The following is a 25,590-nucleotide window of genomic DNA, read 5'->3' as shown; positions in this document are numbered from 1 at the left end:
ACCAGAAGCCATCCTAAAGTTTTGGTGCTGAAATTTCAGAGCCTGGGATGTGTAGCTATGGGATAAAATTGCAGGGCCTGAATTGATAATTGTTTTTAAAATAACATATATCTGTGTGCTATTTTAAAAACAAGTAAACATCTACAGAGCTAAAACTATTTAAAATTCATTCATTCAAAGATATATGTGAGCATTTGACATCTTTATCCTTCCCATATGTCTTAAGACAGTGTACTGCACAATGAGAAAGTATTTTTTTTCTATTCTGAATCTCCCAATATTCAAGTTCATTGGATAGGCAGTATTATAAAAAGGGAAGAATACCACTTTTCTGAGATGTCACAAGTAGATACTAGAACTGTGCATATACCTTAATGTGGCTATGTCAGAGATCTGTGTAAAGCCATTACAACATTAGTAGTTTTATCTTCTCTCCCAAATAGCCATTAATAATATGGATCAACATTTTCACTGAGTTGTCATGTAACACCAATATTCATCACTGCCAGTTCAAACCTCATCAATAAATATGTGAAATTAGGGTTTTATGCTCTAGTGTAAAACCATTTTATGCTTATTTATATTGAATTATTTTTGTCATTCCCCTGTCTGTTCAACCCAGTTTGCATCCTTCTGAAGTTCCTTCCAATTTGTTTTTGTTTTTACCATCCCGAATAACAGTGTCACCTGCAAACCCAATGAAGTGTATGTGAATACTTGTGTCAAATGTAGAGATCACATCTGCAGACCACCAAGTTTATACGGAGAGCATGCTAGGTTTGACATCTGAATTTTTAGTATTTTCGACTGTTACTGTTATAGTGGACTTAGTTATGTTTCCCTGTACATTTAAACACAGCCATAAAGAAGACTGACAGTGTTTTTGAATCCGTTATGCATCATCAATAATGCACTGTTACAGAATGCTTATTTTCTTAATTTTCTTGTCATGAGTCTAAATTTGCAAATCAAATTTGGTGCAGTTTTTCTCTTTTCTTCCCTAAAGGTGCCTTAAAATTAAACTCAGTACCATTTTCCCTCTATTCTTTTAGCAAAATCCATTTAATCATATTATTATATAAGGTATGCAAGCCACAAACATTATTAAATCAATATACAAAAATATCTTAATTTTAGAATGCTTTAATGCTATAATTCACCTTTCCTGTTATGGACTGAACTTGCTAGTTTCTGTATGGACATGTGTTTAGATGATGGGGAAAGCAGACAATACCTTCCTACAGTATGCTAGGTAAGTAAGCACTGGTGACTTTCTCAATAAGATGGTCAAGCTGATGTTCAAAATAAAAATTCTTAAGATTACAACTTCAGAAATCTAATTGATCCAAACACTTCTGAGAAGCAGTGGTATCTTCATTCGTCAATGTCTACACATTTTGCCAAACGAAGATGAAGTGTTTACCATGTAACTGTGATGTTTGATCTAACAAGTGTGCACCAAGCAGAAAAGGTGATTTTTAAGACACTATTTTTTTTTGTAAGAAAGTGTACAAACTTTCCATGTTTCTGCAAAAATTAGTACATTTTCACTAACATATGATATTCCAATGAAAGGTACCAACTTACCTGCTTTGAAATGCTGAAAGTAAAATAGCCAAGCCAAATAAAGAAGACATTCCAGAAATTTCACTGCTGAATAAGGACAAGGCAATTAAACCTTAGTAATTCTATATAAACATAACAGTTGGAGGTTGTATTAACACAGACGTGTGAGCTGCCTGTGACTTAAGTGGAATGTTGCTTCTCTGAAAGCACCTCTCCTAAAAAATAAGAGATCCGTTCAGTTGTTCCAAGGGCCTCTCCTCCCTTCATATATGTTTATACAATCAACCAAACATCATCAAACACTGCTGAAACATCAAAGATAATAAATTTGAACAAAGGCAAGGCACATTGGATCACTATTAAAAGGGCAAGATCTGTACTTATTTTTACTTATTTTAAACCAAATTTCGAAAGAGAACTCAAGAGACAGGAAATTAAAACGACATACCACATTAAGGTTTGCTCTGGTGGGGTTAAATTTATATTTATATAACCCTCTTCCAAGATATTCACAGCTCAAATGTGTAAATTGAACAAGGACCTAATAAAAATCTATATAGTGTTTTTAACATCAGACAGAGATATAGTATAATTGAATGCTGATGTGGTTGTTGTCTCCACATACATTTCCATTACTAAATCTTTCCAGTGGGAGCAAAATTCTATAGTAGAACAATCACAGTAATTGCCTCCTCTGTAGGTCCTACAATGAGACTCATAAACGTACTTTACTGAAAAGCAGCTATGTAGAAATATGAATAATTACTTACATTCCACTAAAAGTAAAGTGGCAATAGTATAGTTAACACAAATGAAACAGCACATTTTGTCTGTTAATCTGCCTCAGATGCAACAAGTAATAAGTGTCCTGACTCCTATTGGGTAGTTATGAATGTGTAACCTAGGATTTTTTCATATTCATGATCTCTACATAGCACCTAGTTTAGGGACACAAAAAACTATGGAAGTCCTCCAATCCCAGCTTATCAGGCAGCTGCTGTTCCTGTGATCAACAGGGGTCTGTTTCTGTTGATCAGGATGCAACTGACTGATGGTCCTACCCCACCCCCTGCATGAGTGATTTCTTGCCCAAGGACAAATTGCAAGATGAACCCTGTTTCTGGCTCTTGTACTGAAGATCACTCATGATGGGAGTACGGAATGTCAGTTAGTTTCTTCCCAGATGACAAGGGAACAGAATGCAGTTGCTCACAATGGCAGGTGCCCAGTAAGTTGAAATTGGGGGAACTGGAATATGATTCATTACATAACACTGTAACTACATTCCTAACTTCCCAACAGGATTCAGATCATGATGTTTATATCCTGCTACTTCTCTGAGGATACCACAGGATAACGTGAGAAAGATGGGATATAAATTAAATGAAGACAGAAGACCATTTTCTACCTCACAACTTGCTATGTGAGGGGAGGATTACACTGAAAGATCATCCAACATAAGCACCAAGGCTGAGCAAGTATTTGAACTCACATCTCCAATGTGCAAATCTAATACAGTGGGTCACGCTCACCTCCCTGGCAAAGGGCAGGGTGATCCTGCAGTGTTACCAGCCATATTAATTTCCCCCGGTTAGTGGGAAAACATGAGGGCTCCAACGCAATAATTTCTCGAGCCTCCCTCCTTGTTCCACCATTGATGAAGGAGACATTCTCATGAGTAGTGCTACAGAAAAGTTGAGGCTTGGAGAAGCTCCACTAATAGTAAAAAGCTATATCAAATATATAGCTTTCATCACCAGTGTATAGCTTGAAACAAAAATACTGTGTCCTTGCACTAGTAGTGGTAGTGAACCAGAAGCTCAAGATAACTACCAGATACACCTGTGGCTTCCTTGTATCATTTTTGTATGGCTGTCTTTTCCAGTTTCAGTTTATGCAATCTGAGGACATCACAAGATTCTTGGAGAAGGAGCAAACACTATATATAAGCTTGAGTCCTGCCCTTCCTAGTTGAGATATATTGGTACAGTAGGGCTACTTTGTTAGACGATGAAGATCATGAAGGCTTCATTAACAGTGGGTGTGGTCCTAGTGGCACTGAAGAAAACCTTCTTCATAATATGCTTGAAGGAAGCACACAGCAGATCCCCAACTGAATGATGGAGTAATTGTCAGCTAGTCTGGAACATTCCATACTTGGCCAGCTCCAGGCTTTCATGAATTACACTGATTGTATCAAATAACTGCAGTCTGACTTCTAGAGTTGATAGCAACTTGATAGATTTGGTGGGTGCACTGCACAAGGAGGTGTATGTATGCAACCTTTTAAATCCAATTCTTCAGCCTCATAAGCAACATTAATTATTATCAACCATAGTACTTTTTCATTATATTTCTGATATACACTTAATGGTTTTGTGGCTCATAAAGCTCTCATGATTATTACAAATAATTAAATAATGATATCCAACTAATTCCCATTATCATTCAATTTGGATATTTTTGAAAAACTGATACATCCAAAAATATCAGGCACCACAATCCTTCCTTGACTGGGCAGTTCAGACCATGGAAGTTCACAGATGAGAATAGCATGGGTAAAAACCTTCTGTCTCTGGAAAGCTAGTGTATCTGGGAGGCAGGATTTATACAAAGGCACTGTGCAAGAACCACAACCAGCCTCTAACTACCTATAATATATAACCAAACACAACTGAATAACATTATAATTGCTAATAATAAATTCTTAATGAAAGCAGCAAACTATTTATGCATACCCACACATACACAGGTGTGTGTGTGCGTGCTCATGCACATATACAGAGTGTGTGTGTGAGTGTGTGTGTGTGTGTGTGTGTGTGTGTGTGTATGATGAACATTAAAACCTTCTCCAGAAAGGACTTTAATCCAGGACTAACTATATTTAGCCTATATCAGTTTGGGGGAAAATCCATGCACATTTTATAATTCAGTAATTCCCCTAGTGTTTCCTTGCAAAGATGCAGTGATGTTCACTTATTATCTATGGGAGGGACCATGCCAAAGTAATCCTTTTCTTTCTCCTATCAGGACAAAGTCTGGGAAGCAGGTACTGTAGATAGCATACCCATTATTACAGCAAAGGACCTGACTACTGATTGCACTGAGAGCAACGAGGAAATACATTAAAAGGATGCCAGAATGACACTAACCTCAGGGAGGGAGCTGCCCTTGAGCCAGCTGACATTTTTACAAGGTTGTTAAAACTGTTCTGGGGCAGGCAGTGTCAAGAGAGAAAAAGGGAGTCAAAAGGCGGTAGAGCTCTTGTTCTGGGAACCTGGCTTCTGTTGCCAGATGAAGAAGAGCAGGAACATAACTGGAGAAAAATGAATTGCTATGAGGAAGTTGGCCAAAAGAGGCCTACACTGATAACATCACTGTGTATCTGGGAATGCTCATCCTCTCCTCACACCCCACTGCTGGCCACCTTTATCTGTTAGTAATTATTCTCACTGCTATCAGTGGTGCTTACTCCCAAGTAAATGCCCTTAGGATTGTACCTAAAGACCCACCATTCCACCTAAAATGCTGGCAGTTTGCTTGTTTTACAGTTATGGTTGGGTGGGGGGAGAGATCCAAAACAAATGCTTTCCAAACATAGAAAAACAACCTGCAACATATAATACCATTCTCGTGCCAAATAAAGATATGACCACAACCTCAACTACAGCAAAAATATGCAAAATGCATTCACCCTTTTTCTGAGGCTGAATATAGCAGAGCCGAAGAACTGTACTTCTCAATTGTCAGAACCAAAATAAAAAAATAAAAAGCGGGATGTTTGAACACACTTTGATCTTAGAACTAAATCTTATTAAGTATTTAAATTATATTCAGGTGTATTCAAGGGAAATGAATAAGTCTCAGTTTCTCTTCTGAAAATGGCTTTCTCTTCTGCATCTTTTCCTATATACCATCTTCAGTTCTATAGCCACATACAGTACACATACATTAACTTGGCAATAAAGGAATTATCAGAGCAGTCTGACCAAACTAGACTGCAGGTTCTGTCTACATCTGGCAACCATAATGCAAAGGCAGGAATACACAGACAATAAAAGACTCTCATTTATCATTACAGTTAACATCTAAAATGTGTATTCTTCTTAAATCTTTGTACATCCACACTTTGTGACAATAATTACACTACTGAGATGTAAAAGGTAATGCTTTTCTAAGAATGTTTTTTTTAAAAAAAATATTAAAAGCACTAGGTAAATGGAGACTTTAGTTGGAATATAACAATGTAGGGAGCAATTGATCACTAAAGTTAAGACACTGGATATTAAGATCAATGAGAAAGGCTTTTATCTGTATTCCACTGTCAACCTTAACATAAGTTCAATTTATTTTAAAAGAAGGTGCACAATTTTGCTTTAGAGACAAATCATACCATTGGAGGCCTTCCCAAAAATGAAGCTGGTGCTCCCCATGTGTGTTGTTTTAGCACTAAGTGAAGTTTCCCTATAGCCAGAACTGGTGGTGCTTCTGCACCACCACAAAGCTTCAGCAGCATAGGGATGAATGAAGCTCATGACAGGGGACTGAAACTCACTGCCCCCCCCCCCCCCATGTTGTTCACCTCTGCATAAACCAGATGTCACTTTACTAGAACAAATCAGGCTAAAATGTGGCAGCAAGCATTTTGAATGACATAGCAATGACTGATCTGCCACAGTTCCCCGACTTTTGCTATTACTGTAGTTGGGTCTATGCATCCTGGTAAACAAGGTTCCGGTAGTCATCTACATCTTTAGGACTAACAAAACAAACATAGGTACTTTGGCTTTTTGGTTTATTTTAAACCTTTTTACTCAAATAAAAAAAGATTACCAGAACAAAAACATATTGACTTAGGACAACAGTTTTTTCCTGAATTGTTACTGACATGCTCAATAAACTCAGTAACCAAACACTGCAAATGTCATTTGTCTCTTATTCAACATTTTAGACTTAATTCCTCCATCGATGCAAATGCCTATAATCTGCATGTTCATCTGTCCAGATACAGATTAGAACCTCCTTTCACTCTGCAAGGATGTATTGCACACAGTATACAAATTAACTTTGTAGGCATTAATAAACAATGAAGCCTAATACAGTGGGCCCTTCCTATACGCAGGCAATCCGTTCCAAACACCAACATACACACACCCCACATTTGGCAAAAAACAAGCTGAAGCCCTGTTTAATGGGAGGGCACCATTCATTCATCTGGGGCTTGCCGTCCACGTGACCTTGAGTCCATGTATGGCAAGCCCACATATGGCATAGGTGTGCTGTAATAGGTTAGGTTCACAACCTGTCATGTGTGAAGATATTTGTTCAGAAACCTATTAGCACTGGGGGGAAACCACTATAAATGTACATAAGTCCCAATAAAATCAGAAAAAGGAGAATCACAAACAGTTTGAGATTAATTTTTTAAGTCTAATTGGTATCAGATGCTATCTAAGAAGGACTTTAAGGAGATTATCACACTTAATTTTTTGCCTGATCTGGGCACAGGTTGGAAACAGGGTTGAATGCACAGCAAAACAACACCAATGCTGCCAAAAGACTACAAGCCATCCCCCAGCTGCACTTAGCCCACCAATTTTGAAGAACAGAAGTTTTCCATCCTTGCAAAATGGGCAGGCTAAGCATGGCTGGAAGATGGCTTGTAGTCTTCCAGTGGCATTGGTGACGTTTTGCTGCGCGATAACAACCGTCTTCACTCTTTCAAGCCCGTTCCTGGCTTGTGACCAGATCAAGCAAATAATGAAGTGTGATAATCTCCTAAAAATGATGTTTCCTCATAGATGAGGAGGTTGATTTCATTTGATATCTAATCCATATAGCATCCCAAAGTTTATCTTCAGTCTCATTTCCCAGATCTTTCCCCTGACACATTTTTATCTTCCACTAGTAATCAGTAAAAGAAATCCAATATTACTGAGTAAAGTTTGCAAACTAAGCTAAGCCCTTCATAGAATTATTGGTCCTTTGATAAATGTCTGCAAAACAACTTAGTGGTTGCAAAGCTTAAACTTTTACAGTGGGAAAATTTGCAAAGCAGATGATGTGAAGTATTTGCATTCACAAAATATCAACAGAAACAAGTTGCTCATACAGCTGCAACTTTGACATGGAATGTTTGTTACTAGAAATGTGACAAATATGATATACCTTTCCCTTCTCAATCTTTAAACAATTTAAATTGAAAAATAAATGATGGCATAGAAGAGGCAGCAGCAATGAAAAAACTGGACTCAGGTGCTTTCCCCTTCCAGATGAGGTTGTCATAATGTCCGAAGGAAAGGATTGTCAACGCTCTTCAAATACAATAGTTATGACCAACCCTACAAAATAGTAGACTGTTTTCAAAAACAGCTTAATTAGTAACTTGGTAATGCTGAAATATCTATTGCTAGAAACCATCTGAATCAATAAGTTGGTAAGTTTCACTACTTCTGATATATTAGCTCTGGCTCTCACTAGCAATTGGATTTAGGCCTTAGAACCTCTTTCCTCCCCGTTAATGTTATGGCTGCTACTGCTTTGCTTCTATGAAACTGCATAATTGAACTTTCTTCTTGTTTGCTCTCACTGTCATTTAAATTGGTTCTCATGTTGCTTATTTTTGTTTGGTGATTTTTCTTTTAAAAAAAGAGATGATACTATATATGTCATGAAAGTGTAAGTATGTGACATCATTATTTTTAAAAAAAGAAAAGAAAAATCAACAAATAATGTACTGAATTTGAAAAATCAGAAAGAAAATTAGAATTAAATTTCAAAATCAGATGCCCAGTTTTGAGGAAGAGGAATACCATGGCAACTGTATGCTATCCATACATAGTGCATATTGATACTATGCCAATACTGCTTTTCTGTCTAAGTGTAATGCAAAACTTCAGGTACAGAGAAAAAGTTTACAGGCTAAAGATAGAATGAAATATTATTTATTGAGAGATAAAATCCTTTCCAACAGATTGGGCCAATCAACCATCTTTCATTGACACATTTCAGATTTTATCTCCCTTATTTTGCCAGTTATTGCTGCCTTCCATCCTTCTGGTAATATTAATTCCTAAACTAAGATTCCTTTAGTGCAAATTTTAAGCCTTAAGAAGTGGCGTGCATTTATTTTTTTGTCTTCCACCTGACACAGTAAATACAAGCTTCCACCACATGGGGGTGCATTCATAAGAAATATTCATCATGAAACCGAGAATAATCTTATGATGTTCTGAAGTTAAAAGATAACACAGGAAATTTCTATAATCAGAACCCCTAATGTATATACAGTACTTTTAATGTTGCGTCTTTTTCTAGCTGGTGGTAATGGCATGGAATGAGGACTGCTCAACATCCCTCAAAATGAAGTTAACATTTCTGGAAATTGTTCAGCAGTTTAATCCAAGTTTAAGAACCACATGTTGTTCTGGCATATAATTTTACTAACTTTAAAATACCACTAAACCTCAAAGCAAAAGCATGCTAGAGTCTGGGCTCATGCTTTTAATTTTAATCTGAGTGGGACAGCAACGTAAGTGTACATTGCACAGCCTTTGCATACTGGTTCCAAAATGTATAACTACAGTTTTATGACACCTACTACTAACTCTAATTGGATTGTAAGGCAGGGCAATATGTCATATAGCACTTCATTAGTTATGAGCCCCCCTAGCCATTAAATATGGGAACTATAATAATTTTACATGGAAAGCTTTGTAGGTGAAAGCAAGTACTATTTTAATCCTTTTTTATTATCATTCCTGTCCTCTCCCAAACAAAACTAAAAAAAAATACTTCCAGCTATTTCCATACATTTCTCATGTTTTTTTTTAAAAAAAACAACAGTTAAATGGCACATTCTCTCCTTTTAGCAATTTCCACATATATACATACTTATTTCAGCAAAAACTGAAAATGTAGCATCTTCTCATAGACCTATACATTGAGAAATGCCCTAAAATCCAAGGACAGTAAGAAATCTGCTGTTACAAGAGACATAAATTCTTCCTTCAAAAATTATTCCTATCCTGTTTTGTGTCTGCCTGCATGTGTCTGCATTACAAGAACAAGTGGGTCCCATAAATTCCTAGTAAAAAGCTTAGTTCTAAGATTAAGGTACTCATGTTTAAGGCAAAGAATATCTTAAAATACTCTTAAAGAGATTTATTTTTCATATTAAACTGGAGGAGTGAGTTGATTTAAATTTGTCCCATTTAAATCAGTGAGCTAAATCATGATTTAAAACACAAATCAAAACTTCCAGTTTCAATGTATGATTGGCATAAACTTTCCACTGATACCCCTACATATTTCTTGAACAATTATGTGAACCTGATTACTTAATTAATTAACTTGATACAGCAATATCAACCTTTTATAAAAAGGTTTAGTTTATATAATTTTAATCGTCTTTTCTTTTTTTGAGAGAGAGAGCTTACGATTAAAGTCACCAGAAATGTTTTAGACAAATAATTCAGAATTAAATTCACACACACACAAAGGGAGAAACATCAGATATGCAAAGATATCCACAGAAGTGGCACCCTGGGACTCCTCCTTCCTTGGGGGACCTGTCACAAAGCAATTACTCTAGTAGCAGTCTGAAGTGCCACCTTTATTTCACCAAATGCCACCAATGTTGCAACACTTCCCATAACTTAAAGATAGAGCATGAGAAATAGTCGTCTCACCAGCAGCTCAACTAACCTTCCTTAATTTTTAAGGTTCTTGGTGAGGTCCCTGATTTAAATGGGACAAATTTAAATGGAGATGAAGGACAGAGCTGGTAGATATGTTCCTTTTTTAAAAAAAACCCTATTGATTAAGTGAGTGATGAGAAAAGCAACCCTTCCATCAGCTTTTCTGCTTGCCTGCCCCATTGCCAATTAGCTGTAGCCAATACAGTGGGCAGAAGAGGGTGTGGCGAAAGTTCTCTTTCACCATTTAAAAAGCACAAATTTGGTCAAACCTTACCTGGAATACCCTGTTCAGTTCTGAGTACAAACTAATTGACAAATTAGAATGTGTGCAAAGGAGCATGACCAAGATGCTTCCATATAAAGCCCTATGAAGAATGGCTAAGGGAGCTGAATATATTTAGCTTGGAGAAAAGAAGACCGAGAGGTGATATGATAGCCATATTTAAATATGTGAAGAGATGTCATGGACAAGATGGAGCCAGCCAGGTTTAGATTCCACCTAATCATTATAAAGCACATCTTTACTGTAAAAGCTGTTCAACAGTGGAATAGACTGTCTTGGAAGATTGTGGACTCTCCAACTTTGGAAGTCTTTCAACAGAAATTGAATGAGCATACTTTAGGCCTTTTTTTTTAGTCATGTACTAATCATTGGGCTAGATAGCCCTTGGGGTTCCTGCCATGATTCTATGAAATTACTTTCTCTTCCCTGCACATCATGGGGCAGGGATACTCTACTCTCCAGTGTTCCCATTTGTCAGCAAAGAGATGTCTGAGAACAGAAAGACCACACACACAATTCAAATTCCCCTTCCTTCCAAGCATTTTGTGCTGCTTTTCTCTCATTGTGTTCATGCACTCTTACTCTTACATCTCCATCTAACATTTTCTAATAAAATAATAAATAAAATAAAACTTATTTAGATCCCTCTTTTTCAAAATGGCGTACAACATTTAAAATCATACATATACACCATATCCCCCCTTAAAAAAGAATTAAACAATCAGAATTAAAATTACATAAAAACATTAAATCTAATAACAGTGGGCAGAATCATAACATTTATGGGAGTATGGCCGGGTACTTTAATCTGGAAGGGCCTGTCGAAAGAAATCCGTCTTGACAACTTTCTTGAAGCTGTCTTAGTTGGTAATTTGATGGATGGCAGGCCATTCTACAGGTTGGGAGCAGTTGCAGAAAAAGTCCTCTGGGGGGTTGTTAATCGGGTCTTTAGGGGCTGCAATAAGTTCCTCCCAGAGGACCTGAGTGTATGAGGTGGATTGTATGGAAGTAGGCGATTCCTTAAATAAGTTGGACCCAGGCCATGTAGGGCTTTAAAGGTGTGAACCAACACCTTGTACTGTGCCTGGAAACCAATAGGTAGCCCGTGGAGTGACTTCAAAATTGGTGTTATATGGTAACTTCTTGTTGTTCAGGTGACCAACCTGGCTGCCATATTCTGCACCAATTGTAGTTTCCAGACTAGGCACAAGGGTAGCCCTATGTAGAGCGCATTGCAAAAATTGAGTCTTGAGGTTACCAGTGCGTGTATACAGTTTCCAGGTCTCCCGGTTCCAGAAAAGGGTGCAGTTGGCGTATCTAACAGGAGCTCTTGACCGTCGCATTCACCTGATTTGTCATCTGAAGCAACGGGTCAAGAAGCACCCCCAAACTGTGAACACAGTCCTTAGAGGAGAGTGTGAGCAATCCTAGGTTGCAATCCTAATGGGAATCAGCACTGCTAATGTGGTTGACTGTGGCTGCCTTGGTTTGTGCTAGGTTAAGCTGGGAAAGCCAAAGTGGGGAAACTGTGGCTTATCTACATCAAGTGGTAACAATGCCAATTAAATCCATTTCAGTTCTACAGTCGGCCCTTCTTATACACTGATTTTTTTATACATGGATTCAAGCATCCATGGTTTGAAAATGTTCCAAAAAAAGTATAAATTTCAAATATCAAACCTTGATTTTCCATTTTTTTATAAGGGATGCCATTTTGCTATGTCATTATATTTAATGGGACTTTAGCATCCACGGATTTTGTTATACACAGGGGATCTTGGAACCAAACCCCAGCGTATAACAAGGGTCCACTGTATTTTTTTTTACATAATGATGTATGGAAACATCAAAAATTGGCAAATATTTCTGCCAATAGCACTGTCATATATGGCAATATGGCATAAAGTAAGATGGGAAAAGAAAACTAAAAATACCACTAGTAAGTAACTATTGTATATACTCATGTATAAGTCTAGGAATTTTAGGGGTGAAGCACACAGTCAATGAAGAGCAGCCTCTGGCCGCAATCACACTGGGACTTCAGTAATGACATGGCTCACTTCCAAAGTGGGCCACCACCAGGATCCAGATTATTTCTGCTCCTTTTTTCTCAGGTCCAAATGATCACAGCACTGAAGCGGATTCCAGCCACTTTTGGGGCATGCATTTTGTACATGCCATGGCCCCAAAGTGGCCAGAAGCTGCTTCTTTTGGCCCATGAATTTCCGCCTTAGTTAAAAAAAAAGCTAACTGAAAAAAACCTGGGTCAACTTACCCATAGTTCAATGTAAATACTGTATTTTAATCAAAACGGTACCATCCCATTCTCTGAGTAGAGTGGCAAAAGCCATGAGCTTAGTCTATCCCTGGAACACCTAAAAGAGGCACCCCCTACTCTCCCCCTTATGGCCCCCCCTTTTTAAAAAAATCTTTTTGAGTGCTGAGGTGGACAAATAGCAGTGGTGGCAGCTCTTTGGTGCTTCCCCCAAAGGAGTGCCAAGAAGAACTTAGCAGGGAAATATTCGAATAAGATAGATGTACAGTGGACCCTTGTTATACGCTGGGGTTTGGTTCCAAGATCCCCCGTGTATAACAAAATCCGTGTATGCTCAAGTCCCATTAAGTATAATGACATAGCAAAATGGTGTCCCTAATAAAAAATGGGAAATCAAGGTAAATTTATACTTTTTTGGAACATTTTCAAACCGTGTATGCTTGAATCCGTGTATAAAAAATCCGTGTATAAGAAGGGCCGACTGTATATGCTTTCTCAGCTTTTCTGGGTTAAAATCAGGAAAAGTTATCACATTAATGGTAATGGCTATAATCACTGCTAACACAGGGGAGGGGTACAGACCAGCAGAAAGGGGCATCAAGACACCACCCCTTTCTCCTGTGGAGCGTTGCTATGGTGACCACACGTTGTGGCAACAATGCACCATGAAAAAGAGCCTCAAAACGCAGATCCTATCTGTCACTGCCGAGGTGCCATTAATGCCCTGGAGCAGCACGGTGATGTCCCTTGTGCGCTGCACCATTTGGACGAGGCGCATGAGGCACTTTATTGGAATGCGTGCACTCAAAAATGGTGCCCAGACAGTGTGGTAGGGCTCAAGAGTGTGCAGATGCTCCACTCGCCCGAGCCCTAAAACCAGCCCCAGGCCAGTGCTTTGCACCAGTCTGTACCGGGCCACAGTCACCATTTTCTTTGCTTTAGCTTTTTTATCCTTTTTGACATGTATCCACTTAGCCCCACCTGTGCTTAGTTGCCTCCCCCACACATCACACAGCTACTATTTACCATAGTTTCTTCCTCATCCATCCACCCTCTAGAATTTTATAAGTTCTTTGATGTTGTTTTCCTTCACTTTGTCCTTACAAAGTTACATGCCTCTAAGGTTTACCCTCAACTTATCCATGTCATATCAAAATCCATAATTTTGCTGCCAAAATCTGCCCTTGACAAAAATTGAGGCTGACTTATAATCGAGTATCTACTATACTAAAAAAGAAAACCCTAACAAGATGAAAACATTGTTTGTGGTGTTTCTGAAACAATGAATCAAATTAGTCAGCCTGATAGTAAAGAAGAGGCCTGCCTTATAAGCATCCACCCCATAATTCTCTCCAAGCTCCCAGGCAGAGGCTTTCCCATTATCTACATTCTGGTTCTCTTGGGGTGGGAATCAACCAGCACTCAACATGTTGTTGAACTGCAAGTCCTAGCAGCCCTAGGCAGCACAACCAATGGTAAGGAATTCTGGGAGCTGCAGTCTAACAGCATCTGGAGGACTGCATGACTCCCACACATGCTTTAACTGGAAATGCCAGGGACTGAAGTTTTGCATGCAAAGGTGGTATTCCACCAATGAGCTATTGCCCCATTTTATAATGATTCAGAGGAAAACTGCAATAAAATCAACTGTTACAGTTGTTAAACTTAGTTGTGACCAGAACTTGAGAGGGGTCAGAAGGTAAAGATATGAAATTGTCTTAAGAAATCTCCAAAAATGGTACAATAAGCAACAGAGGTATTAGTATGATTACGACTGTGAGATATATAGTGGATTTTTAAAAGTATATGTCATAACATTAAATAGACAAGGAGGCTGCCACTACATAAAATGACTAAAGGGCAGAATAATTTACTGGGTGCTAGGGAAAGGGTGAGACAGCCCTCTCCATAAAGCCAAGAGGAAACAGCTTTCAAGAAGGCAGGCATGCTCTATAATCAGTCTAAATACTGATGGACTCAGTAAGGAGACCAGTTTTTATGCTTCTTTTCAAAAACACAGACTGCATTTTAAGTGGAAAACTACTGAATGTCTAACTTGAGGACTGCACACCACACCTAAAGAAAATAAACACTGAAGGTTTTTCTTTCTAGTATAATGAAACAAATTTACTTAAACAATTGGAAGGATAAGAAGATAATGTTTCAGTTAAAACTTTCTTCAGATAAATCATTGGTGAATGAATTTATCACGCCATCTGTTGGAAATAAATCATGTAGTCCTGATGGCCATATAGGAATCTACGGTCATAACCTGGGAGGGACCTCCCCTCCTCGGCAAAAAAATACTTTTTCACGTCTTTTATTCTTAGTGTACCATTTAAAGCATTATATTTGCAGAAACATTCAGTTTCAACATGTGAGTGAAAGCATGGATTAACTACCATTTGCAAGGATTAATTTCACTTTAGGAAATGAGGCAAATTTTGAAAACCCCTAACTCTAATCATAGACAGCTATACAAAGTTTCTTTTCATTATGTTTCTCCCCAGTATTCTTCAACCACATCAGAAAACACACAAAAGAATCTGTTGGAATTCCTTTGGGACAAATTTTAACAGGAAAGTGAGACTCTATGAGGCATATGGGAATAGAATACAGAGACATAGGCGTATCAATATGAAAAGGTTCTTTTAGCACCTTCAAGCCTAACTGTGTGGAAGAAGTTGTAGCATAAGCTTTTGTAGACTTGGTCTACTTCCTCAGATGCATCTATGAAAGTCTGTAAACGCTTATGGTACAACTTCATTCACACAATTAGTCTCAACGGTGGTACAAGATCTCTTTGTATCTAGAGACACATTCACACATTCTGGTGCATAGTACTTAGTTGCTCCCACATGGCTTCTCCTGCCCAGGATAACCAGGCATCTTCCTTTTCACGACATATGTTACTTCTCTCCAGGAGGAATTTCAAAATGTCCTCCATTTTTAGCATGACTAAGGAGCATGAATTTACATTTACATTAGGGTTTTTAGCTTTTATTTTGTAATTTACTACATTTTTCTTGAATGTCCTGCATTTTGCTGTGCTTTGTCCTCCTTTGTGGTTATGATATCTTGTCACCCTACTCCTGCCAACAGGAGCAGGTAACTACACCAACGAACTTCTATGCATTTTTAACCATTATGTCTGAAATTGGGTTCTGTGGTCCATTACTCGCTTAAAACAAGACAGAATCATAAACTTTGGTGTGGGGCAGACCGCCCCAAAAGGGCGGCCTGCTGGTGGCCTAATTCCCTCCAGAGGGAAGCTGCAGCTGCCAAACCGCATGGCTTTCCTCTGGAGGAAAAAGAACCTGGAAAAACTAGATTCTTTTTGCACCGCAAGGCGGACGTCACAAGTGCACCAATAGTGTATTCATGACGTATGCAATGTGCAGCACTGTGTGGAGCTACATAGCGCTTACATCACAATGGCGGTGCCCGTGTACACGGGATGCCGCCATTGTTACGCCACTGCGCCGTGCTGGGGTTAGGGACCGTGTGGTTGCTGCGCAGTCCCTAACCGTAGTATGACCGGGAGTACAGCACACTTGGGTGGTCTGTACCGCAACTAGGATTTGTTTGGGGCTTATGATTCTAGCTTGTTAGGAGAAGAATAAGCTAGAGTCTTGTCCGGATGTAAGAGTATAAACAATCAAAGTATGGAGGTTTCTTGGTTTCTTTAATTATGCCCGCTGGCCAGAGAAGCCAGGTGGAAACAACCATGCAGTGTACAGCAGCACACTTTCTTTTCTGTGGTAAGCCACAATTCTCAGAAATTCTGACTTACTGTGACATTTAAAGCAAACTTTCATTTGGATAGCCATCAAATATTCGGATCTTATGCTTTTAACATATATTTAAAATGATATTTTAAGCATAACTGATTTTGGGGAAATGCATGGTAATGAACATTGCCTAAATCGAAATGAGTAGGAAATGCAGCTGACAGTATGATTTGGTTCCATTTAAAGGGGGGGGGGGAAATGCTAGTCACTCTCATATGTGAGACACAGAAATGCAAGAAAACGCAAGAAAGAATGAACTACTGTAGGTACAAGATAAAAATAAAACCCATAATTACTCTCTTCTGATTATGAGATCTCTATTTACCTGCAGAGATCTAATATAGACATGCAGGCACAATGAGATTACTTCAAAACTATGTAACCTAATTGTTTTCTTGGAAGATCCACAGTGCTATTTTAAAATGTTCAGTATATATGTGTAGGGGTGTGTGTGTGTGTGGGTGTGTGTGTGTGTGTGTGTGGCCTTTCCTCATAAAGAGCCCATACAGTCAGGCCAAAATAAAGCTGCTTCAGGTCACTTTGGAGGTATGCTGTTTAAATTATGCATGCATCCTAAGAGGCCAGAAGCCGTGCTAAAGCCATGCTCCAGTCCTAAGGACTAGAAAGCAGCTTTGGCACAGCTTCTGGCCTCTTAAGATGTGTGTGACACTTAAACAGCATACCTCCAAAGTGACCCGAAGCAGCTTTATTTTGGCCTGTCTGTATGGGCCCATAATCTGCAATGCTTTAAAAGTTTACCTGAGTCTGAGCTTTTTACATTAGATAAAGAACAGTCCAGTTCTTTTACATTCAGTGATCACTAGAAGAGATTGATAGGTGCAAAGAAAATTTGAGTGTATAATCAAACTATAAAATTTACTTTTTTCCCATTCTCGCCTCCAATGTTGCTTATTTATTTTATCATTTGTCTTCTGATCTCAAGATTAGAATTCTTTCTTTCTCCAGTCCCTAACCCTAGTATGACCAGGAGTATGGCACATTTGGGTGGTCTGTACCCAAAGTTTCTCCAAGTTTGCCTTTATTTTTCTCTGAACTGGTCACCCCTGTTCGAAACAGACACTTAAAATGTCTACAGATATCTAATGGTCCTGAGTCATTGCGTACTTACCTTTTTTTGAAGAACATTAATTTTTCTTTCTTTGACTTCTAACATATCTTTCATATCTCGTATTTCTCCGGCCAGAGTTCCCTTTTCTTCTGTGAGGTCTTGCAGTTGTTTGGTTTTTTTATTAAGAAAACTTTCTTTCTCTTCTAAACGTAATCTCAAGGCATCAACCTATAATAAATGTTAATATGTGGGAGCATTAGTGAATGAAATAATGGAAAAACAGAAGAGTTAACATATTCCATCCTAATGATGTTATTCTCTCTCTCTGTGTGTGTATAAACCTCAGATTTTTCAAATCAGAGTGTAGTTTTTTAGAAATCTGTGCATCACTTTCCAACCACCAGAAAAGTCATATTTGTAAAACACAGTTGCTGTGGTTCACCATGACTCCCTCCCCCCTCTGTTGGACACCATAGTGTAATTATATTTATACAGATACACAGATACAAAGTATTTGATCTCTTTCTTCTGGGTGCAAAGCAGAAAGTACATATTTTCTGTCAGGCATCAGGGAGCTATTTTTATGGCATGCCAACATCCCATTTTATGCTTGATATGCTCACTAAGATTTGTGAAGATAGTTGGTTCAAGAGGCAGTGCCATGCACATTGGACATGAGCTGATGAGTGCTTTCTGCCCTAAAATCATGAAAAATAATCTGGCACTTATTTGGCAGTACAATCCCATTGTTGCTATATTTGTTGGCTAAGATCTGAAAGCAGAAGAAAATGCTTTCTCCAATGCCTGAATATATTTGCACCAACAGAAGGAAAGCACAACACGTTTACTATTGTTTATAACTTTGGGGGGGATCTTAATTGTTTCTTAATGGGGATACAGTTCTCCCAATTCTGGCAGAATTTCCCTGGGTGCCTCCACTAATTTGTACATGACAGTCCTTAATATAGATTTCTGCCTCCAGTATCAGAGAGGCAAAGGTTGTAGACCAAGACACAGGGCCTAGGAGAAGACATTGAATCTGGTTGTTCTTAATGGATAGTTAAACTCTGGAGGTAGAGATTTTACATATCCTATGGCTGTTGGAACAGCCTTCCAGCAACCAATGGACTGTACTGTAACTTGCTATTTACTCATTTTTGGTTTTGGTTTTTAACTGCTGAGATCTTTTTTTCCAAAACATCACCAATGAAAATGATCAGACCTCTAACAATTTTTCATTTCTTTGGTGGGGTACAGACGGGCAGGGGAAGACATCTTGAAGGTGTATTCTGCTGAATACGGAGCCTCCAGACCACCCGCCCCGGGGGCGTGGCTCAGGTGGATGGGGCTTCCACATGGGGGCAGTGAAGACGCCTCACCTGGGGCCGTTTCTGACCCGCAGTTTCCATACCGCCGCCTCGCAGGACGCTGCAAAAAGAGAGGCAGCTTCCGCACGGGCGGCCAATAACGGGGCTTTTTTTTTTCTTTTGCTGGCTGGCGGATGCGCAGCTGCGCAGCTGCGGCGGTCAGCACCGGCGGCAGAAAGCCTATGTGCACATTTAAAGCGCCCAGGCCCCTTTAAACTTTTTCCTCCGCCCTGCCCAAGAACAATAGTGGTCTCCTGCCAGCTGGTGATCAGCTGGTGTTGGCATCCTTGTCCGCTTGCACGTTGCCAATGTCACCAGCATCATGGATGCCTCCTCTCCTTTGGTCCCCGTGCTCTTGCTGAATCTGCAATGCACAGCCACAGCTGTCGCCACTGCCACCGCTGTCCCCCTGCCATCCCCCATCACCTCCCTTGTACATATGTAAATATTTAAAGTTTTAGCGTTTTTTTATTGTTAGGTGAAAATGGCACAGGAATGTGTGTAGGGGTTCACTTTAAATTCTAAACCTTGCACAATTCTAGCAGCGCGTGCGTACATGTTGCTCTAGGGTTAGGGTTAGGGTTTAGGTTTAGGGTTACGAGCATTAAAATAGAGTGCAGCTGTGCTGCAGCTTCCACATCTGCATGGCATCTGATGCTCTAATTAGAGCCTCGGTGCAAACTGCGCATGTTCCAGGAACCCAACTCATTATGAGACGCACCAGACACGGAGCTTTTAAATGGGCAACTTAAATTAGCGGCGTAACAATTCTGGCGTACCGGTGCAGCAGCTTATAGACGGAGCTGTGCAGTTGTGCAGTATACAGAAAAGAAGCGGGGAAAAGCAGCACCTTTTTAATGCCGCTTCTTCCCGCTTGGGGTGTGCGGGCGGCGTGTTCATGGCGGCATTCAGGTAAGGGCCGTCTGAAGGCTATACCTTCATGACATCATGAACACACCCCTTTTTGCCCGTCTGTATCCCGCCTTTATTATATTTCTGAGTTTCCCTTTCTATGTACAAGCAACAAACTACAATATGGAACATGCAGATAATAATGATAGGTATTTGAAATTACAGTCATTCCTTCATATCAGAGGGGGATCCGATCTGGACCTTCCCCCCCCCCCACCGGTTAAGGGGAAAAAAACATGGGACCTCAAGTCAAGTCCCCAATGCCAGCACAATGTGCACACACTACCACTGAGAACAATGGGGCTTGCCATCTGCAGATGCTGAAATCCCCGGATGGCAAGCCCACATATGGTGAGAGCCCACTGTACTAACCATGCCATATATGTTAACAACAAAAAGAAAAATGAATGGCAATGCAATAATCAGCACTTCATTTAATTTGGAATTAATTTTAAGTATTTTTCAAGTTTCTTAACTAGGAAATAGCATGTTTTAAGGGGGGCAAAGTCTGTGAAGAAAATATGATTTATTCTGGGTTTTGCAATGCTAAGCTTGTTCTGAACAAAAAAGCTTTGCAAATCCATTTCTGCAAGTCAATTTGGGATCAATTTGGATGATCTATTAGATCTCAGGATGCATGTTTCTTCCTATTCTTGAAATGGTTCAGTTGGTTTTCATACACTGGGGAAAAGATATACGCTGAGTTTAATGGAATTTAGATGTTTTCTTTTTATTAAAGATTTTGAATAAGAACACCATCATTATCATCTATGAATGAGAATCAGTTCTTCATTTTTGTTCGAATAGTCAGGGACTCATATGAAACAATGGCTTTAGAAGATATATTCCAGGCCCCTCTGATGACAAAGCAGCTTATTTTAAGATTCTTTGCAAAGAAGAACAATAATCTATTTTTAACTTTCAGAGGCTCAGAAATAGATATCATAGGAACCAGTTGATTAAGAAAAGTGTGAATAAATTCCATGCTGGTAAAGAAGGTTGCCAATTTTATTCCTAGAAAAGTTGATGTGAATTTTAAGAGCTGCCACAAATAACAATTTGGTAAGTGACGTTTTTCTCTTCAGAGTGACAGAGCTTGGCAAATGAAGCAACCAGATCTTGGCCAGGATATTTCATATCAGTATTCATAACATTTCACAGCTGTTTCAATTACAAAGCAATAGAAATAACATCCAGAAGACCCAAACAAATCAAATCAATACCTGAGAGGGGAAAAGCCTCCTAAATAAACATTAGGAGACTCAACACAATAAATAGGTTAAAGAAAATAGTACACTTGGCCTCCACATTTGTGGCTTTGACACTCACGATTTTGATTATTCACAAGGTCAAGACCACAGTGCATGCACACTTCTCCTCCTTCTTCCTCCTGGGGTTTTCCCTTCAGGGGAAAAAGCCCATGTGAAGGTTCTCTATGGTCCCACTGCACTCCCCTGAACTGGATGGGACTCCTTGAGACCACCTCAATAATAATAATAATAACAACAACAACAACAACAACAACAACAACTCATTGCCACTACCCAATGATTTAACTTGTCACACCCCAGCAATGCCTTTGGACATTGCTGAGGCCTTATACTGATAGCCTACAATCAGAAAAGACACTAGCCAAGCTAAGGCCATTAAAAGGAATGAAGAAAGAGGCAGAGTATTGAAGAAAAAGATTTATTATGAAGTAAAAAACATTAAGCATAAGACATGGAGGACAAATGGTCATCCAGGCACAAACTTAAAGGATAAGTTACAATCATTTCAGCCAAACATAGCCAAACCTGAATCCCTGACATGCACTTGCTCCTCTTCCCCCACCCACCTGTCCCTTTAACTGGCTTCTGAGTGGGGCTAGGAGTTATTCATGATTTTTCGACATTCCACATTCATGAGGGACTTGTCCCCCCATGAATGTGGAGGGCCGAGTGTATAAGAAAAAAACAAATAGGTTCTGAAAAGATGTCATCCCCTGTCTGTAAAATCACCATACGAAGAAATTCAGTCAGCCTAGTTCCAGAGTACTGGACCTGCTCCTTGTAGTTGCTAATGTAGTCTATATATGACATGAAACTGAAAAAAAGCACTTCGGAGATGTTAAATGCCTGCAAGAGGAAGCATTCCCTGAAAGATTAAGGATCTAGGTGGAGCAGTCATTTATAAATAGATGCAAATGGGAAAGAAGGTCTTAGATATTCAAACTGAAATTGATATTCAACTGGAAAGAACATCCTAGATGGATGCCGGATATTCTCCCTTCCTATAATTCATCTTGCAACACTGTACTACAGATTGTACATGGAGAATGTTTGTCCCAGGAACAATTTACCCTTATCTGAAATATATCCAGACATTTTCTGTGTGGACATCAGCTATATATATATTAACCAAAAATTATGTCATTTCTTAATTTACCACTGGCCATGCAGGTATGTCTACATAAGCCACATTATTTATTCAGTTTGCAAAAACTAGGTACACAAAAAGAACTAAATGTAATAGAATATGAAAAGCATACAACACATTATTAATCCTAAATGAAAATTAAGTAGACAGGAAAAATTGTTTGCTATTTTGGGTCTTTTTCTTTCAAAGTCCTGGCCTTTAAAATGTGTATTGATATCAGTGCTTAAGGGGTTCTATATTTACAAATTTTGAATCAAACTGACCTAACTAGAGGCCAGAACAGATTGCCTGAAAAGGGTGAATTGGGCCCACCCCAGAAATGATCACTCCGGGGCTGCAGCAAACACACGCCACAGCCCCAATCTACCCTGACACCAGCCCAAATAGGAGTGGAAAAGATTCACTCCTATTTGGGCTGGTAAAATGCTGCCTGTGGTGGCCCTGGTGCAACCCCAGGGAGGCTTCCAGGCACTCCTAGGGTATGCGGCATGTATTATTATTATTATTATTATTATTATTATTATTATTATTATTAACCTTTATATATAAAGCGCTGTAAATTTACACAGCACTGTACATACAGTCTTTTTAATTAGACGGTTGCCTGCCCTCAGGCTTACAATCTAAGAAGACACCACACAAAAGGAGAAGGGAGTAGCGGTGGGGATGGGGATGAGGTCCAGCAGTTCCTCTCTACCTCCAAGGCCTGGACCAAGGCAGATGGACTGGAGGGAGGGCTTGGCTTCCTAATGGATGGTTAATCTTCATCCAGGGAGGCAAGCGACAATTATGCAAAGCCTGGGAACACTTCTCTGAACAGGACGGTCTTCAACTCCATTTTGAAGCTGATTAAAGAAGTGATGGCTCTTGTTCATGGGAGAAGAAGGTTCCAGGAGTGAGGGGCAGTGAGTGAAAAGGGGCGAATCCGAGATGGGGCAGAGGAAATCCACAACCCCAGAGCGCTGGAAACCACCCACATCTAGTCAGCCAGGATGACTTCCACTGCTCTGCTTAGGTCCTGCAGATTCAGGCCTATGACCTTCGTGATTGAGTCTAGACATCTGGTGTCTTCTTCGTTTTCTACTACCTTCCCACCTTCCTTAGCATTCTTGTCTTTACTAATGAGTTATGCCTTCTCATTATGTGGCCAAAACACAACAGCTTGAGTTTCATAATCTTGGCTTCTAGGGAGAGTTCAGGCTTGATCTGTTCTAGTATCCATTTTTTTTTTCCTTTTTGGGCATCCACGATATCCTCAGCACTCTTTTCCAGCACCACATCTCAGATGAGTTTATTTTATTTCTCTCAGCTTTCTTCTCTGTCCAGCTTTCACACCTGTACATGGTAATAGGGAACACAGTGTCTTGGACGATTCTGACTTTAGAGCTCTGTTGTGTATCTCTACACTTCAGGATCTTATGTAGTTACTTCATAGCTGCCCTTCCCATTCCTCGTCTTCATCTGATTTCTTTACTGCAGTCTCCATTCTGATCAATGTTTGATCCAAGGTATGTGAAATCTTTAATTTGATTTCCTCATAAACTAGGTTCAATTATTTTTGTTTTCTTTGTGTTCAGTACTAAGAAAGCCTTTGTAGTTTCCTCTTTGACCTTCCTTAATAATTTTCCAAGTCTATTATGTTTTCTGCTAGCAGTATGCAAAATTAGACATATTTAAAGGACACAAGAGATCCTTCCAGTAAAAAAATTAAAATAAGGGAGGGGCAGCATATGCATCCATTGGCCCACACTTGCCTACTTGTGGTTTGAGGTGAACTGCCTCATGGTTTATTGATGCCTGTACTGCAGCCGTTCAGCCACAAGCCACAAGGTTGAGTTCAAAACCAGCCGGGGTTCCAGGTCGACTCAGCCTGCCATCCTTCCGTAGGTTGCTAAAATGAGTACCCAGCTTGTTGGGGCAATTAGCTTACACTTTGTAAACTGCTTAAGCGATATAGGAATGTACTTGCTATTGCTATTGAGTTACCATCAGAAAACAAACTAGATGGCAATGCGGAAAATGCCCATTCTATTGCAGTACATCTCCTCACCTACTATCCATCTACTAAGTTAAACATGACAAACTAATACGTCTGTCAGATTGAACTTTGCATTGAATGTTATATCACTTACAGAAAAATATTATGTCCATGTTTGAGTTATTAATAATAGCACAGGTGTGAAATCTCATCAGCTTCCAGAATCTGCTAATGATGATGTTGGCTCTGAATCCAGTGTACTCAGATTTACATTTTGGCCATGTGTAGTGTTAACATTAAGGGAATCTAAACAATATACTCATCGTCAGAATTTGGTATGCAAGTGACTTTCAGCCAAAAACAAAAAAACAAACAGGCTAATACTTGAAAATTGTGCTTAATATAATTCCCAACACAAGTTTTACCTCACTCAATTTTTAACATTTGCTATAAAACTATACGTGTCATAATATTTTTATGAATTACTGCAAAAGTTAGAGGTTGTTTGTGAGTCAATGTTATTTCACAATGTAATGATAGTTGTAAATTCATTATACTCAGAGAACTAATTTTGAATATTCCATCTCTAGTAATTTTTGGAAATGTTTTTACAATAGCAAACACAAATAAAAAAAAATGTAATTTACTACAACACACTACCTAAAGCTGTGTTAAACACTGAAATCCTATGAAAGCTTGTTTGGAATTAAATTCTTGAGAAACCAGTTAGACTGACTTCTTTTTAAACATGCACAAGATCATTTGGTACGTATTGCTTAACCAAAATTGTAGACAAAATAGTGTTTTAAAAAGTATGATTTTTCCGTGAATGTGAATTTACAAACACAAACTAATTGATAACCTTCACACATATATGAGTAGGACATAGGTCTTCCATAGACATTTTCCACAATGAATATTAATTAGTCATTTATATATATTTTTATACTAGTCCTTTAGATTTATCATTTTCATTGACAGAATGAGCGTGTTCAAAGAGTGTAAAAGATCTAGGTGGTCATTCTTTTCTACCAATATTTTTTGGTCAAACCCACAATTTGTATTTCATTCAACCAGTTAGTTTCTATTCCCTGCAATTTCTCCTTCAACTTATTGTTATTGGGGTCTCAAAAAAGCTTGTATAAAATTTGGATAATGTAAAATTGTTCTTATAAGTGAAGGATGTGATGGTGCGAGTCATTCATTCCAATGTTGCCACAATTTTAAAACAT

General features: G+C 39.0%; 1 protein-coding gene across 18 annotated transcripts in view; it reads right to left on the bottom strand.

The window, feature by feature from the left end:
* The window catches only part of ERC2 (ELKS/RAB6-interacting/CAST family member 2), a 741,540-nt gene that overhangs the window by 449,664 nt on the left and 266,286 nt on the right, over positions 1–25,590 (bottom strand). For all 18 annotated transcript variants that reach the window (XM_089522554.1, XM_089522416.1, XM_089522425.1 and 15 more), the window contains one exon: positions 17,744–17,911. In XM_089522554.1, the coding sequence (XP_089378680.1) occupies positions 17,744–17,911 (168 nt within the window). The remainder of the gene's footprint in view (positions 1–17,743; positions 17,912–25,590) is intronic.

Source organism: Sceloporus occidentalis, unplaced genomic scaffold (genome assembly GCF_023333645.1).
Source record: "Sceloporus occidentalis isolate IW3139 unplaced genomic scaffold, rSceOcc1.0.p SCAF_1, whole genome shotgun sequence".
NCBI lineage: Eukaryota > Metazoa > Chordata > Lepidosauria > Squamata > Phrynosomatidae > Sceloporus > Sceloporus occidentalis.
This window is presented reverse-complemented; position numbering and strand designations above follow the sequence as displayed.